This window comes from Anguilla anguilla, chromosome 6 (genome assembly GCF_013347855.1).
Source record: "Anguilla anguilla isolate fAngAng1 chromosome 6, fAngAng1.pri, whole genome shotgun sequence".
In the NCBI taxonomy this organism is placed as follows: Eukaryota; Metazoa; Chordata; class Actinopteri; order Anguilliformes; family Anguillidae; genus Anguilla; species Anguilla anguilla.
Window position 1 is genome coordinate 55105753 of NC_049206.1, and position 17040 is coordinate 55122792.

Genomic DNA, 17040 nt, shown 5'->3' on the forward strand with positions numbered 1-17040 from the left:
TTGTGAAATGTTAATTCTGTTATTTTGTATTTTCAAGGTGAATAAAAGATTGCTCAATCAACTGCGTTGAAATGTTGACTTTATTACGTAACTATTTACAGTGCTGGCCATAAATGGACTTAGGCATTAGAAGGTTGCAAAAGCATGTGCTTATACACACAGACAACTAATTATGAAGTACACCATGTTTATTGTGCTTCAACAACCACACGCCAAGCAAAAGAAAATGATGATGCCATTATGAGGGATTTCAATCACTTCAATTAAATTCAAAAAATTAAGGTGCACCATTTGTAATTCTTGATTGGTTTAGATGTTGGTAAGCACTTGATATGCTTATTCCAGAATTCCCTGAATTTAGATTTCAGTTCTAGAATTTAGCTTCCAATCAAAATGCCGTCAAAAAATTACAAAAAGCCATTCTAAGACACCAACTGGTTTTCAGGTTTGACCAAAACAAGTGGCTGCACAATACAATATGATCCCTCTCAGAACTGCTAACAAATAATTCCCTGCTGTTAGAACACAAACGCAAACATAAGCAAAGAGTATTTTGGAAACGCCTACAGTCATCACAATTTCTCACTGTACCAGGTTTCCACTTGAGTATTTACATAAGAAATCAAATGCATATTTAGAGACATGAAATCAAGGCACAAATGTCTTTTAGAATACCACATATATAGGAAGATTCCACTGGATTGCATTTTCCTGTCCGAAAGGATGTTATTGCTGCTACAGGCCTTGTCAGAATTTTAATGATGGTTCAATATAGCTCGTCAAAATGTACCAATGTGGGCAAAAATTGGACATTGCTACCTTTACAAAATAATGACAATGGCTAAAGAAAACTACAAGAACTGTTTTTTTTTTCCTGGTACAAATTAAGTGTTAATACGCGTTTAAACCCAAAAGCAAGTGCCTCATTCAGAAATTAGTTTTACAGAGCACCCACAAGTGCCTAATATAGGGTAGCCAAGTGTAACAGATTATTAGTCCAGGTCCTCGGATTGTTCCTTCTCATTTGCCCCGAGCTCCCGAACCAGCTGTCTGCGCACTTGCATCTCCTTGACAAATATGACCTCGTCATCGGACATTTCTTCGACTTTCAGAGTAAGATGGGTCACGTGGGACATCTGCTCCTCTGAACGGACCCACAAGACAGAATACATTTCAGAAATGGCAGCCATTTTAAGACAGCTATAACCTCAGAATATTTCCTTTTTTTCCCAATATTTGGAGTGTACAACTACACTCAGGCTCAGGAATGTGCTCTCCATCAAAGGGCTCGCTTGTTCTTCCGTTTGAGCTGGCTGGGCTTTGCAGACACTGCAGAGGAGGGCACTTCAAACATTTATCCTCTCTCAAAATGTCCTTAGTTCTCCACAACAAAATCCACTTACCGAATTGAGCTTCAGCTGAAGCAGGGGTACCAGCCTGCTGCGTCTCACTCTGGACCTATGATCACACAGGTATTGCAACACAGGTTCAGAATTTGCTTTCAGTGTCCACTCAACAACTCATCGGCGAGTTGAAGCTTAAGGTAAAATAAGTTACCGTTTCATCCGTCACAGACACTGGTAATGTATCAACTCCACCTTCAGATGTCCCATCAATCTCGCCATCCTGGTCTGTAAAGAGACCTTACCATGTCATTATAAAACTACCAACCCAACTTGAAAGAGACATTCATATGATGTGTGTATGTATATGCATATAATACAGAGATTTTAATATATAGGTAGTGAGAGAGGTCAATGGTGGCTGACATGGGACACACAAAGGTTACTTCAATAACACTTACATGAAAAAATAACACACATATGGTTCAGCTTGACAGACCCTTGTCACCTTGACAGTTCCGTTTTTATTTAGCATTTGGCTTAGAGTTAGTCAAGGCCAAATATACTGTATCAGTAACCACAAGCACAAAGCAATCTGGCAGTACACACAGCCACTTACCACAACATTCCACATCTGTAGCACTGTCATAATGGACCTGCGAGTAAATAGAATTGCAGGCTTTAAACATCTGTTTTTGGGTTTACATCCTAAATATTATCTTTACAAATGGCCTGTAAAAAAGTTAAATAAAGTTCACCTCCTCTGAAGCACTTCCTGGTGAAAATTCACCACGTGCAGGCTCTTCTTCATGTGCCATGTCCTGTGCTGTTAAAACATTCTTCAAGGATCAATTTCCAAACCAAGATAAACCTCAATAGATTCCTCCCTAAAGCTGTCTTCAGGTTGGAAATGCAGTAATATTTGAGGCTGCTTTGGGGATGTCTTGCACAACTCATTAGTCCATGTTTAATTAAATGAAAATTAATTTTAACCTCAAGTTTTCAAATCTGTTAATTTAAAAAAAATTCCATCACTACCAATGTCCAAGAAATGAAAATAGTGAATATTTATGGCAAATTTAAACGTTATCTTACCTAGTTGGAATTCACCATGCGATGAACAGATGTCAGAAACTGGATCACGCAAACACTGAAAGTAGAGTTCACCTTATGATAAAGGCATTCTCTTACACATTACATATCTTCAAATGAGAAACTTTACAGGCATATGGGAAAACATTTACATGTTGTACAAGCACGTAAAATAAACTAACCTGGGCTGGTGTTTCAGGAATTCTTTGAAAGACATTCTGCATGTCTACGATTGCTTCTGCATCATGGTCCAAAAGAAAAACCTAAATCATTAATTATAAATTGAAAACCACAAGCGCAGCTGGAAACCTGGAACTGGACTAATTATGATAAGCAACTCAGAGTATGAACATTGTTTTTGCTTATAAGCCCTGATCCTGGAGATCAACCGTCCTGTAGGTTTTCACTCCAACCCCAAGAAAACACACCTCATTCAGCAAGAGGTGTGCTTTGTTGGGGTTGCTTGAGATCTTGCAGAGCTCTTAATTACTAGAATCAGGTGTGACAAATTAAGTTTGAAATGAAAACCTAGAGGATGACAGGATCTCCAGGAAGAGCATTAGGCAGCCCTGATCTAGAAACTGTATGCCATCTACACGATCATACAGTCTCAATTAAGTCCATCTTGCAAAATAGCCTTGTTCCATTTTCAACATACCCCAGGTCAACCACATCCTGTGTCATCTCAAATACTATGCATTACACAATTACTATACTGTCCAACAATGGACTGTATGCCAAATTAAATAAATGTCTATTTAAACTTCTTCAACGTGATAAGCACTTTAGATTCCGTGGAAAAATTTTTACAGAATAATGATATGATACGGCAAAAAAACAGTTCAATGACCTATATTAAAATCTACTATGCTTACCTTCGCGTTGTCCTCTGATATTTTCACAATCTTCGCTCTGCACCAACTGTCGTGAGCATAAGACCAGATAAAACACTCTGACCCAACACAGAGCTGCTCTTGAGCCTTCATCGGGTCTCCAAATTCTGAGAATGGTGAAAAATAATTTGTGTTGAAATTCATAAAGATTATAGTTCCAGAGTAACAGTGCATGAATAAAGACATTTTGAGACCAGCCAGTATACAAAAAAATTACAAATGTGCTAAAATTGATAAAAACTACAGTTTGAGTAACAGACAGTGCATGAATGAAGACATACTAGGAAAAATACAAATATATGCTAAACTGCATAAGGATTATAGTTCCAGAGTAACAGTGGATTCTGTGAACAATTAGTACACAGAAAAATACAAATATATGCCAAATTGTTTTATCACAAAACAATACAATCCATTCCATGAATTATATTAAATATTTGAGTACTCACTGGAATCAATTCTGGATGTGTGGTATTCCTCCACATTTTCTTTCATTTCTTTTCTTTCTGAAAACAAAGGCACTGGTCCCATATCTTTTAGGTTTGGCCCTGTGCACTGTTTGAAAACCTCCTCGTAAATGTCGCTATCGGTCTGTACTTCTGCACAGTGGTCTTCCTGCAACACCATCAGTTCATCAAAGCTCTCGCCCACCTTGTAGAGCAGGGGATCGGTTTCGTCCAGTGCGCAGGCATGTTCCTCAATAGCTGTGTTCCTGCTATCAGCAGGTGCAACATGTTCCTCAGAGTCCTTGAACGGCTCACTAGTAGACAGTTCACTCTCACAGCTCTCTTGTTCAGACATCGCAAGGCAGACGGCAGGTAATTCCTCTGAGGGAGAAGCCATTAGACAAGACCCTTCGGCTATGGACGCACCTTCTGAGACACATTCTGTACTTTCTTCCAGTACTTCTGGAGGACAACTAGGCATGTGTATACTACAAGTGACTGCACAGGTGGTCTCTGAAACAGAATCTGTAACCCCAATCAAAGTCAAGCCTGTGTCTTTTGAGTCTTCACCGTGGTCAGAGGGAGTGCGTGCCCCATCACTTGCATCCTCTGTGACAAATGAAGTCTCTTCCACTACATTTCCCCCTCTTGGGATTGTGTTTCCTTCATTGTTCTCTTCACCAACTGTAGCCAACACAGCACATTCCTGATTTTTATCAAAACCGCTCACCAACTTTGAGGTGCAACCTAGTTTCATGTCTTCGTCTTCAACTTCTGTTTTCTCCACAGATGGACTGTCGACTGGACGGTCCAAATGCTGTTCTGGCACTTCAATGGCTTCCTCCCTGTTTAACGATTCCGATTGTTCGGTTTGGCTTCCAAAACTTTGAGGAAAATCTCTGGAGAGAGAAGCGTTCTCCGAATTCTGCTCAGGGCACAGGTCCATGGAGACGGCTTGCCCAGCTGAGTGAAGTTCAAAACACGAGACAGTTGCTTCCGTGGAAGGTTCCTCCACAACTGTGGGCAACCTGCTATCGTCAAGAGAAACTGAATGTTTCCAGTAGTCCCGCATTCTATTATTTATCACTTCTTCATTACGTACAACTCTGACTTGGTACCGAGGGGTTCTTCTATCTTTTGTATTTTTCACTTTAAGAATAGTCACACTCAGCACTTCATCTGTGAGAAGGCCAAAGAACTGATCAGCTGCACTTTCATCCCAAGAGCCTTGTGAGGGATCGAACCCTTCCAGTAGACACAAAAAGGCCTGAGGGACAGCCTCCAGCAAAGGAGGTGGTACTGGCATCATGGCGTTTTGCTCAACTTCCGATTCGTTTCCATAATCTACAAAAAGTACTGAACAGACGTTTTCGGTCTTTGTGATTACCTCTGCACGATACCACTGTTCATCCTCTTTAAAAAGAGCAAGACATGGGCTTCCAGGGTACAAATCACCTGCCCAGGTAGCTTCCTGTAGCGCAGAACTCGCCATTTCTCCAAGCACGTCAGAGATCTTATGGAGCTGGTCAGAATGTGCATACTGACACCAAAAGTAGTCAGGCCCAACTATAGAAGTGGCATACACTTCAAACGTCTGCCCTTCTGAAATGTCAGGCGTTTTGTAAACCAATGTAGTGACATCAATCTTGGATTCATTCTTTGATTTCTCAGGAAGCGTGCTCTCAAACATGCAGCTTTGCGGTTTGTTTGACCGTTTTGTAAATCCATCTGACACCACAGCAACACCACTGTCAAATAATGTATCTGCTAGCACCACATTCTGGTCAACAAGACTGACCTCCCAAGCGTAATCCGTTTGTTTAATGAAACTACACTTAAGTTTCTTCTCAGCATTTTCTCCAACTGTTTTTTGGAATTTTGCCACTATTTCTTTGTCCCACTGACCCTTGTGAGCACTGGGTATTCCACTTAGCAGGCAAGGAATGCTATACCTAGGAAGCTCAAGGAACTGTCTGTCCAGTCTGCATATATTTGAGGATGAAACAGTTGCTGTATTTCCAAAGTCTATGAACTCCACCTGCACTTTGTGGTTTCCCATTTTCTCTCTAACAACAGCACGGTACCAAGAGCAATCATCTGCAAACTCTGCATTCACCAAATCGCCCTGTTGCAATTTGTGTGCGTCCACCTGTTCGAGAGTCGATGGGTCTTCGTTTAGTTTTTCCACAACAGAGAAGATTTCATTTTCCTCATCTGTTAACTGGACAAAGAAACTTGATGGGCTGTTGCAATGTGACACAAAAACTTCAGCGGACAAACCTGGTTTCACAGACTTTGTTGGGAGATCTTCAAGTTTTGGAAGGCTGTGCTCTTTGGTATTAGAGATCACAAATGAATCTCCTCCATATTCATCTTGAGTATTCCTTATGGGAGGACCTTCATCGTGTTCAGTGAGAGACTGTGGAATTTGGTGCCTTTGTAGACTTTCATGTTTTCCAAATTTGACCTCCAATGATTCCCACTGAATTCCAACATGGTGCGATTTCTTCACATTTTCCTGTTTTTGTCTGGAACTTGTGTCACTAGCAAATACTTGTTTAAGGCTTTCACTTCTCCCATAGGCCTCAGTCTTTTGTGGTGCCAATTTAGACTTGTAATCATCACTGGCCCTGATGTGTTCAGTATGCCTGGTGGATGGACCTTTCAGGTGCTGCGCTCTGACATCACATTGCTCGTACGATACGTTCTCTTTTCCCTGTGCCTCAAGGTGAAACTTCTCTTTAATCCTTGAATTCACTTGAACTTTGCCATCATAGAGCTCCACCATTAGTTTCCCACATGGCTCCTTTGCAACCACTAATGCTCTGAAGGAATGGTCCGTGGCGGTATTTGCAAACCAGCCGTTGACATCACTTGGCACGTTTGCTGGAATATCAGACAGTCCACATTCCACAGCTTGAACAGGCACAGACATAATTTCACTGGCTTCAATGGGAATTGGAAGCAAATCAGATTTGTCCACTTCTAGTGTATCACCGTAATCCACAAATTGCACAAGGATTGCTGGGTGTGTAGATTTAATCTGTCCTCGGTACCACTGTCCATCAGTGTACTTTGCAAAGCACACAGTGCCAAATGTTTGGGGACAACTGACACACTGTAGCTGACGGCAAACATAATTGACCTTTGAAGCCAGTTCCTCCACTAAATCAGAATTTCTTCCCAGCTGGCAAAAAAAGAGGTTGACACTTTTCACACTGGTTACATACACCTGCTCTTCACCTCCCGTTTTGATGTTGTGAGTGGAATAGTAATATGTGTCCAACCGAAAAGGTGGAAGAGGGACCTTCTTTGGAGGAGCACGATCAGCTAAGCCCTTTTTAACTAGCAAGCTGCAAACACTCTGAAAGGGTGTTTCAAGATCCACCACATTGAAGACCACTTTCTGGGCATCATACATGACTGCATATATGGTACACCTCAGGTCCACGTGGGAAGAAGCAGCAGAATCCACAAAACCTTGAAATTCCAATATAGCAAGGTCACTCCACTCCAAAGTAGAATGACCAGCAGGATGAATCAAGTTGTACAGACTGCACCGAAAAGCTTGACCTTTTGGTTTCAGAAATGTTGGATTTATAGGTCTTAGGTCTTGTATGGGGACCTTTTGAGTTTGGCCATAATCTATGAACAGTACATCAACATGTGGAGATGCATGTTTTTGAATGATAAGTGCTCTGTACCACATTCGATTGTCAGGATGCCGAGCGATACAGGCCGCTTCCACGGGATGCTGAAACTCACTGTCAGCGTAGTGTTTCTGAATGTCTTGCATGAGCAAATTTAGACTTCCAGCATTCTGTGATATCTGACACCAGAAATCACTTGGGCTCTCAATGTAAGACACATTGACGTCAACAGAACTTCCGATTGGAAACAAGTGTTCTTTGAAAACAGACCTGGTCTCTGTCACAGTGGGAATAGTACTGAGCAAGCCTGGAGTTCCCCCCGGTTTCATTTGGTCCACATCTGAACATTTCCCACCTGCGGCCTGCACAGTTGGCACAACAAGAGGCTTTTCCACTTGCTTAGGAACTGGATTTTTGTCATCAATTTCTGCTAAACCCGCACTGCAAAGCATCTCACCAATATTCTTCTTCCCGCTTGAAGATGCATCAGTTAACTGGACAAAATATTTTTCTTGAGACTTTGCAGATGCATGCACATCCAGTATCTTGTCTTCAGTCGCTTTGAAAAAGAACAGAATCGCACTTTGGCTCCATTTGCCATCCTGTGGCTTGATTCCAGAGAGAGAGCACCTTAGCGCTAACGGGGGCAATGTTTGACACTTCTTTGGCAGGACTCTTAAGTTGTACCAATCAACAACTTCTGTGTTTCCGTAGTCAACAAAATACACCTTTGCCTGTTTTTTAATGAGTTCCCTAACAGTAGCCCTGTAGAAAGCATTGTCCTGTGATCTGGCAGCACAAAAAAGACCAACATGTGGATTTCTGACTAGTCCTTCTGTATCAGCGGAATTGCTGTACAGATCGCTGATTGTATTCATCAACTGATCGAATTCAAGGGCGTACTGCTGTGTCTGAATCCAGAAATCAGACGGGCTCTCAACATATTGTACAACTGCCATGTGGGATGAATTCAGTGGTAGACTTTCTGTTGCCGCAACCACCTGAATTTCTTTAGTGACATTACATCGCCCAGGAGACATCCTCAGAGATTCATTTTCCACCGCGTCTTGACATTTCTGAGATGCTACAACTTTTCGAACAGCATAATCTTCACAAGATTTCTCAGACTCGAGCAAGCATTTTTCCTTCATGCCAAACAGGTTGTTGATGTTCACATTTTCGTCTCCATACAGCGTTACATAGTGGACACCTTCCGACAAGCTTTGGTATTCAAATTTGGCAATCACTGTTCGGTGATGTATTAAAGATTTCAGAAAGCCAATCTGAGCAGCCGACCACCCAACACCTTTGTCAATTACACCATGGAGAGAACATACATAAGTTACAACAGGCATTCTGAGGAACTCTGCAGCTAAGGGTCTGACATTCTCAAGCTGAACAAAGTCTTTTTTTCCGTAGTCCACGTGCAGTACTTCCACTACGTTGTTAGAAGGAAGGACCTGCTGAAGCACGGAACGATACCACTTGCCATCGCTTCCTCGTGAGGCACAGGGGGACCCCAAATCTTGAGGTCTTGCCCCCCCGGTTCTCAGTCTTCCCTCAAAATGCTGGGTAATCTGCTCGGTCAATTTCTTCAGCTCTTGAGAAAAAACCTTCAACTGACAGAAAATACGCAGTGGATTTGTTACCTCTGTGACGATTACTGTCTCAACTGTTTCGGTTTGCAGTTCTGGATACATGTAGCACTGCCGTTTTTCAATTTGTTTGTGGACCTCCACCGGTTCACTTTTAACTGAAGTCATCTGCTTAGAATCTGTCACTACCACTGCCCCACTCAGTGACTGTAAAGACCTTGAAACAAAAAGCTTGAACTTCTCAATGGACAGTTTCTTTGCGAATCCCACTTCGTACATCTGTTTGGATATACACGGAATATCAAGGAGGAAAGTTCTGTGAGGCACCAGCACGTCCTGTACACACCCATTCACTGTTCTGCCACACAAAGATTTCAGAAACTCCAGGGCCATTGGAGACCACCTATTGTCAGGTGACAGAGGCAACACATTGGCAACAACACAAAACTCCACCTCTGGTGGCAGGTGGAAAAAGTCCTTCTGACCCCACGCTAAAGTGCTGAACGTGGCACTCAGCGTTCTTCCCTCATCAATTAGGAACATGCTGTAACTTGTCCCACTTCTTGACACTACACGTGCTCTGTACCATGTTTCATAGACTTGTACCAGGCATAGGTCTCCAGGATTTCCTTCAGATTCCCGAAACATTTCCTTGGGAAACTGAATTTCCCTTCTCATGCGCTGGTAATCTAGCTTTCTCTCCTGATCGAAATTGCCCCATAATTCCACGAGAACACAGAGGGGATTCAAGTTAACTCTGGTAATGAGGATAGTTACATTTGAACCTGGGGTTGGGAGTCCAGGTACTGAACACATTGTGAAAATCCGGAGTCAAGTCTTCCATCAAATCCTCAAACTCCAGGCTCCAGTATACCTATAAAGAAAAAAATAATAATTCCGTTAAGAATATGTATTCAGACCAATTAGGGAAGTACCCAAACAGAGTCCTCAATACTTGTACCCAGTCAGAAAAAAATGGTATCGGGGCATCCTTAGTTGATTACAGAGTCAACTCCCCTCAGTCAGCTACCTGGGCCTGAAATGGGTGCAGATTTGACAATGAAAACAAAAGCCAGCAGAGACTGTGGCTCTCCAGCACCAGGGCTGTTGACCCTTGCATTAGCCAACAGAAAGCCAATTGTTGTGGGTCAGTTGACAATGACAGCAGCAGAGGAGAATTGCAGGTGACACAAGTTGAGCATTGTGTTCTAAAAAGGTAAAAGCATGCACTTCAATACTGAGAGCAGTGGCGTACCACGCAGGACATAAAGCCAGGCCTTCAGTAACCTTACCTTTAAAAGGATGATTACTTTCAATCAGTTTCCATTTACATTTCTTGATTATCAATCAAACAATTAACCAACTAACCAATATCAATAAATGTAGCAGTGAAGGCCGGTGAGCTAGCAAAAGAGGGATGTACAGCACTGTCTTTAAACCAATAATTACTCTCAAACCCCGGACCAGTTACCATGGCAATATACCCCAATTAAAAACGAGTCAGCTTTGTGATATGGAAACCATGGATTTAAAGGTTCCCATACCTCACTTTATGTAAACCACGCAGAGGGAGAGCCGCTCATTTACAATACTGCCAAGTTACAGCGAAATAAAACACAGAAAAAGGTTTAAGTTAGCCTGTAATCTCTCTCCGTAGTACGCTGCCCAGCTCTGTACCAGCCTTGATGAGCTTCACTGCGTTCTTGAACAGACAGCAGATATGCATGTCTCCCATCTGCCACCCACCGATGATGCTTTTGAACAGCACGGGCCCCATTTTAACAGTCACGGCGCAATTGTGAAAGGCTAGCCATACCTTAAGGCACTGGCGTATTAGGGCGTGTCCAACTCAATTTTGGGAATTCGATGACAACAAGGCTTTAATGCAACCACAGCACAGTTGTGAAAGAGACTGGTTTGACAGGAATAAATAAAAAAATTCCCCAGATTTTATTTCCCCAGTTGATGACACACCCTCTTTCAGGAGAGGCATTTTTATTGCCAAAGGGTCAACTTGCATTTATGAATTTAAGGACTTCAGCAGTAAAATCTTTTTGTACAACCATCCATTTCACAAAGAGGACATGTCAGAGTTATGAAAAAACATGGTTATGTTTTGTTTTTGAGGGGTTTGTTTCTTTCACTAAATGTGAAATTGCAAGAAATCATTCAACTTCAGGCTTGATCCAAAGCTGGCTACATGCACTACAGTGAAGAGGCTAGATTAATTAATTACATGCAATACAATTCTGGTAATTAAAGCCAAACTGATGCATACCCAAAGTAGAGTAAAATAAAATAAAAACTAGAGTTTAAGATTATTAACAAAAGACTACAGATGACATTTCCTGATTATAGCTACATACATATGGTGACAGCCTAATTAGATTATTATAATCATTTATCGTAGCGCCACTAACCATAGACAATACTAGTGACATCCACTGTAAATATTCTATTCACTTCAATGCATTCAAAAAGTCTAATAAGGCTTTAGATGCTTCCATCTATTGTGATTGCGTGAAGTTGGCACCATCTCCTGGCCTTACAGAAAACTTTTGCATAGCTTACGTTCATGACCCCTTTCGTAGCACTCACACAGACCGAAAGTTAGCTAAATACATTTGCCCGAAATAAATGCGATATTGCCAGCGAAGTAGGTATATTTTTGCGAGTAAGTGGTAGATTTCCGTTAAGTTACTGTTACACTACACTAGCCGTGGCTTAAATGCTGCAGAATATTTAATTCCAAACTGTTTATTCTCCGTTAGCTTAGCAACGACGGTCACCCGTCTTTTGAAATCAGCTCGATATTTTTCCGATTCATTTTTCCATTTTTATTACACATCACGACATTGCAAATGAATTGCAGCATTTGGCTGGCTAGTTCTTGGCTGATGCAAGACTGCGAACGAACTCAGTCCAAATAGACTGATGCAAATGTTAGCTAGCCACTTGGTAAATAGACTACACTACACAATAGAGCAATGTAACAAAGTGAAGTACACGGACGCTCACCAACGTCTGCGTTCTCCGTGGACGTTTTGGTTTTTGTTTCTTGTTTCACTGAAACAATCTTCCCGAAATCCTGAATTCTGGAACCCTTCACAACACGAACCTGCTTGCAGATTTTTGGTTTTAGCTACCTAGCTGTTTGGCGCCAGAAAATCCTGGGACCAATTAGGATTCGTTGACATAAATAAGGAGGTGTAGCTAGCTTGCGCTATCTAACGGTTGCATTATCAAACTACTGTGTTGTGTAGCTTTCTCAAATTTGTGTGGATGTATGCAAAAGTTTGTGGGCCAAAAAACAAGACACATATATGCAGTGTGCAGAGCCAATCTAAATTAACGGACAGTCTCTGTATTCTCATCAATCCTGATTTTTTTGGTTTTGTTTTGTTTTGTCTTTGGCGCCTTCGATCGTTCCATATCGTGAGAGAGGGGATGTGCTGCGTTGTGGCACATAAAGTTATGAATTAAACGAATTTTACGTGAGAAAAATTTGTTGTCCGATTAATTGTTCGGCACTCACCATTAAGCATTTGTCATTAATCGACGAAATAAAAGGAAGATGATTCGTGTAAGGCAAAATTGCCGATAGTTCTTAAGATCACCAGATGCATATGGCATATGGCAAATGAATTGACACGTAGTTTCATGGCTAGAAGAAATAAATATTGCTAGGTGATACTACGCACAGTCTATGATATTATGGTCTTAAGTCAGACTTCAGTGTCAGGGTGACAGAGGCTTGTTACTGCTTACATCTGGTGTTGGATGGGGCGGTGGTTAGTAGAGTCGTCAGATTTTGAAACATGTACCGCACGGTTATGCAATCTCTTCCTAAGTATATTTTTAAAGAACATTGGAGTGCATGCTATATGTCCATGAAATGCAATTTTCTAGTAATTTGAGTTATGTAACCCAAACAAAGCATTTAACAGAACATGATGTGAATTTATTGTATTTGTTAACCTATGTGCTCTGATTTATACGACAGTTCATGAATCATTATAACAATAATTGACTAATATTTAAACAATTGTTTGTATGGCATAAAATACAATACTACCAAGACGGGTACATCATTAATCTGTATTTAAACTATGCTTAATTCACAGTTAATGGAAAAAGAAACAACCAATTTTGAAAAGGCATCATGTTGTATGTCGGATTTCGTCATCATTCGTCGTCCAAGCCCCCTTTTTCCGGATGCGCTGAAACTGCATTGTGACGTCTGTTGAATAAGTATCTTTAGCCAGTGTTAGCAAAACAAATCGTCTCCATTTGAGTTTAATTTGTGTCGTTCAAAGAAGGAAATTCAACAAACCCCAAGCAAAAATGGCTATGCAAGCTGCGAAACGTGCCAATGTAAGGACATTGATGTAGCAAAGGTTTCTCTTTGAAGATGTGTCGTTCTTGTTGGCGTGCTAGTTATGTTAGCTATCAGCATTGATATTCTTGATGGTTAGCCTGGACTCGGAGTAGGCCTCTGTTGATGAGCTATTTCATCCAGCTAGCTAGCTAGTTTTAACATGCTGTAATGCGTCGTTTTCCATTCGTTTGATAAGATTTGGTTTAGCGTAACCTGCTTTAGGATGATAGTATATGTGAACTAACGCATTATTTTCGTAAAAACGTCGTGTAACTGTCTGCTGTGCTAATGGTGCTAGTTTTGGCCACACAGATATGGTTTTGCCGGTTGTAAATAAACGAATTAGTCTAGCTTACTTTTTGAATTATAATTTTGTCAGTTGATCTTTGAAAGTGGATATATTATTTGAAATGGCATCGTACTAGGCCTAATGTGACGTTCCAGTGTAAGCAGTTAGTTGGTAAATATAAGTTGACACGAAAAACACTGCTTTAACATATTTTTGTGTATCTTGTCTTTTTAAGATTCGATTACCTCCAGAAGTCAACAGAATACTCTACATTCGAAATCTACCGTATAAAATCACAGCGGAAGAAATGTACGACATATTTGGAAAGTACGGACCAATAAGGCAAATCCGAGTGTAAGTAAACGTTATTTTAATATTTATGGTTGTTCGAATTACAAAATGGTAAATCTGTAATTGTACGCTCCATATTCCTGATGTGCTTTTGTCCGGCTAGTGGGAACACGCCAGAGAGCAGAGGAACAGCATATGTGGTCTACGAAGACATATTTGACGCAAAGAACGCCTGCGATCACTTGTCTGGCTTCAATGTCTGCAACCGGTATCTCGTAGTCTTGTACTACAATGCTAACAGGGTAAGTGTGATACTCTGTGCTGTTAGCAAATCTAAGCACTCAATGTGCATTTTCATTCAGAAGTAAGGATTTGATACAAATTTCTAGGCATCCAAGTCTTTCTGTCCTGAAATCAGCAACCAGGTTTAAAAAATAGACTGAACCCAATGTGTTATTCTACATTCAGGGTCATCCCACCCATTGGGGTGCTGCCATTGTACCCTTTAACAGGGTGCTTAACTTTAGTTGCTTCAGTAAATATCCAGCTATTAATGGACATGTAAAAAATAATGTAAGCTAAGTCACCCTCATCTATAAATAAAAGTTCATAGATGAGTGTCAGCTACATACTTAAAAAATACTTTGATGAACTCAATTTTTTTTCTCTTAATTTTCAGGCTTTCCAAAAAATGGACACCAAGAAAAAGGAGGAACAGTTGAAACTCCTCAAGGAAAAATATGGCATCAACACCGACCCACCAAAATAGATGTTTTGTTAAATAGAAAGATCCATGTGTACATCATTTTTCTTAAAACTTCGCTGATTTTGATTAAACTTTAGTGATTTTGCCTCTTCCCCCGCCCCCCCCCCCCATCGTATTTACAATGATCTACTTTGTATAATACATTTACATTATTTTGCGTCTTTTTATACACTGTAATACAGTGTGTATGTATGGTTAATTTGTTCAGTCTGTGCATTTGCAACATTAAAATGAGTTTTTGTAATCACATGACTCTAAATGGTGTTTTGTATCAAATAATTGTAAAAGTTGACATTCATAAGGTCTGTGAACTACCAGATCCTTCTCAGGGGAATTGCCCTGTTAATATGAAAGGGGCCACTCATCCAGCTCTTTTTTGTGGGAACATTGCAATGCTCCCAGTATTTGACTTGTGTTAAGGGAGTGTTCCATAAGTTCTCCTCACAATTTTGCTAAAACAAATCGATGCTGGAAGAATGATGAGCTGTAGACGACATCAAGACAGGGAATGCATTTTACCACATTCTGCAGAGTTTGGGTGGTGTTCGTCAGGACGGAATCACAGTAAAACAGAGTATCAAGCAGTTGGATACCAGATATTCTTGGAGTACTAGTGGTAAGTGTGTTGAATTGAATTCTGAAATAGCTTCCACTCTTCATATGCAGTCATGGCATCTCATCTTTAATACAAGTAGGCATAACTCAAATGGTGATGAAAAGTCCGTCTTTTGGATTTCTCCATTAACTGACATTTGTAGACAGGTTTTTTGTGTAATTAATTAGTAATAGAATGAAATAGCTTTTTGCATTTTTGTTAATTTCAACAAAAAAAAAATGAGACCAAATGAGATGTCAGATCATCTGATTTAAATTAGAATGAAATTTAAGTTAAAATCACAGAATTTTTAGCTGTCGCCCCTTTTCCTTGCGCATTGCTTTGTAGTCCCATCTCTTATTTGGCAGTACGTTCAACCCAGCCGAGCCGCTGGAATTGACGGGACGGATTTCAGAGTTGACTCTGAATAATGCAGCGATGTGAAGCATCCAGTGCAGCAGTCCTGTTTCATAGCGGTATCAGTCCTCTGAGCAGTTCTGGAAAATTCCAATGCGCTGAAGCCCTTTTTTTCCCTCTGAGTGCTTACTGCCATCTACGGGAAGAAAAGGCACATGGCAGTTGGACGTTTTCAGCGTATAGTTTTTAGTTCGCTGTCTGGGGAAAACGTATGGGTACTGATTACAATTTCAACTGAGGTCAGTGCAATTTGACCTTTGAATCTGCCCTGGGATTCAAAACAACAGACATAATTTATTGTTAATATTGCTGTCAGTGAAAATTGGTGATATATAATCCCAGTTCACATGGCTTTCCATGTGCACGTTTGCATTTCTTTTTTTCCACTTGTACCTGTATGCTGGCTCAAAGCAGTCGTCTCACATTTGAATTGTGAAAAATGTTCAGTTCCTCCTCCCTCTTTTCACTTTAAAACCGTTAAAGAGTAGCTCTGATGGAAGGTTTTTTTTTCCTTTTTCAAAATTCTTTAGCCCCTTCACTATGGACTCCAGGATGAACATGGCATAATGGTGCAAGGTCAGCAAGCTTGCGTGCCTTCAAAAAGCACACAACAGACGGCGAGGCTAAATGCATTGTTGAACTATTGCAGTTAAACCGTAGATACAAAAAAGTCAATGCAAACACAGTTGGGTCAGGTAGCTCTGAAAACAGAAATACAATTTCTTTGTCTTTTATCAAGTCAATTCTGAAAAAAAGCTTGGCCAGGTAGCCAGCCATGAAATTGAGATAAAAGGTGGTGTCTTTATCACAAAGCCAGTGGCGCGTGTCAATAGGACGCTGGCATAGCGGCAGTTCATTAATGGCGGTGCCCCTAGCTGACCCCTCGAATGCCATGGCTCGCTGAACAGCATTGTGGCCATTGTGAGCAAACAGGTCAGGGTCACAGGGAGAAGAATACATTTTTTTTTTTTTGAATGAAAATGCAAGCGGCAGGAAAATGGAAAGAGGCCGTCATTCTGTGATGTCATGTTGTTTTCATGCTGTGATGTCATGTTCTCTTCACGTTGCCTTAAAAGTAATTTAAGGAAATTCCATTTTGAAGTGCCTGTGTATTTCCAGCCAAACAGAATTAAAAAATCTTGGGCACCATTTGTAATGCAAAAGCTTGTATAATTCCAGATGTTGTCACACACACACACACACGTGTTGACAATGGATTATGATTAGCGTTTCACTATTATATTCATGAATGTTCCGCAATTTGAACTGAACTCCTTGCACATTT

At 40.8% G+C, this 17040-nt stretch overlaps 2 protein-coding genes across 3 annotated transcripts; one reads left to right on the forward strand and one right to left on the reverse strand.

The window, feature by feature from the left end:
• Nucleotides 1-62: 62 nt before the first annotated feature.
• tdrd6 (tudor domain containing 6) lies at nucleotides 63-13041 on the reverse strand. Of its 2 annotated transcripts, none has more exons than XM_035421967.1 (10): nucleotides 12038-13041; nucleotides 3778-9893; nucleotides 3311-3435; nucleotides 2618-2698; nucleotides 2439-2493; nucleotides 2102-2169; nucleotides 1963-1999; nucleotides 1558-1643; nucleotides 1404-1458; nucleotides 63-1144 (listed from the first exon to the last, which is right to left on the reverse strand). In XM_035421967.1, exons 2-10 carry the CDS (start codon nucleotides 9833-9835, stop codon nucleotides 993-995), a joined length of 6717 nt encoding a protein of 2238 aa, XP_035277858.1. In that variant the 5' UTR covers nucleotides 9836-9893; nucleotides 12038-13041; the 3' UTR covers nucleotides 63-992. The 2 variants fall into 2 exon arrangements, with proteins under 2 accessions (XP_035277858.1, XP_035277859.1); XM_035421968.1 differs by having other exon boundaries at nucleotides 1558-1631; nucleotides 12038-13040.
• Nucleotides 13042-13206: 165 nt separating this feature from the next.
• sf3b6 (splicing factor 3b, subunit 6) lies at nucleotides 13207-14990 on the forward strand. The gene is made up of 4 exons (XM_035421972.1): nucleotides 13207-13393; nucleotides 13922-14040; nucleotides 14141-14279; nucleotides 14657-14990. Exons 1-4 carry the CDS (start codon nucleotides 13364-13366, stop codon nucleotides 14744-14746), a joined length of 378 nt encoding a protein of 125 aa, XP_035277863.1. The 5' UTR covers nucleotides 13207-13363; the 3' UTR covers nucleotides 14747-14990.
• The last annotated feature ends 2050 nt before the right edge of the window (nucleotides 14991-17040 follow it).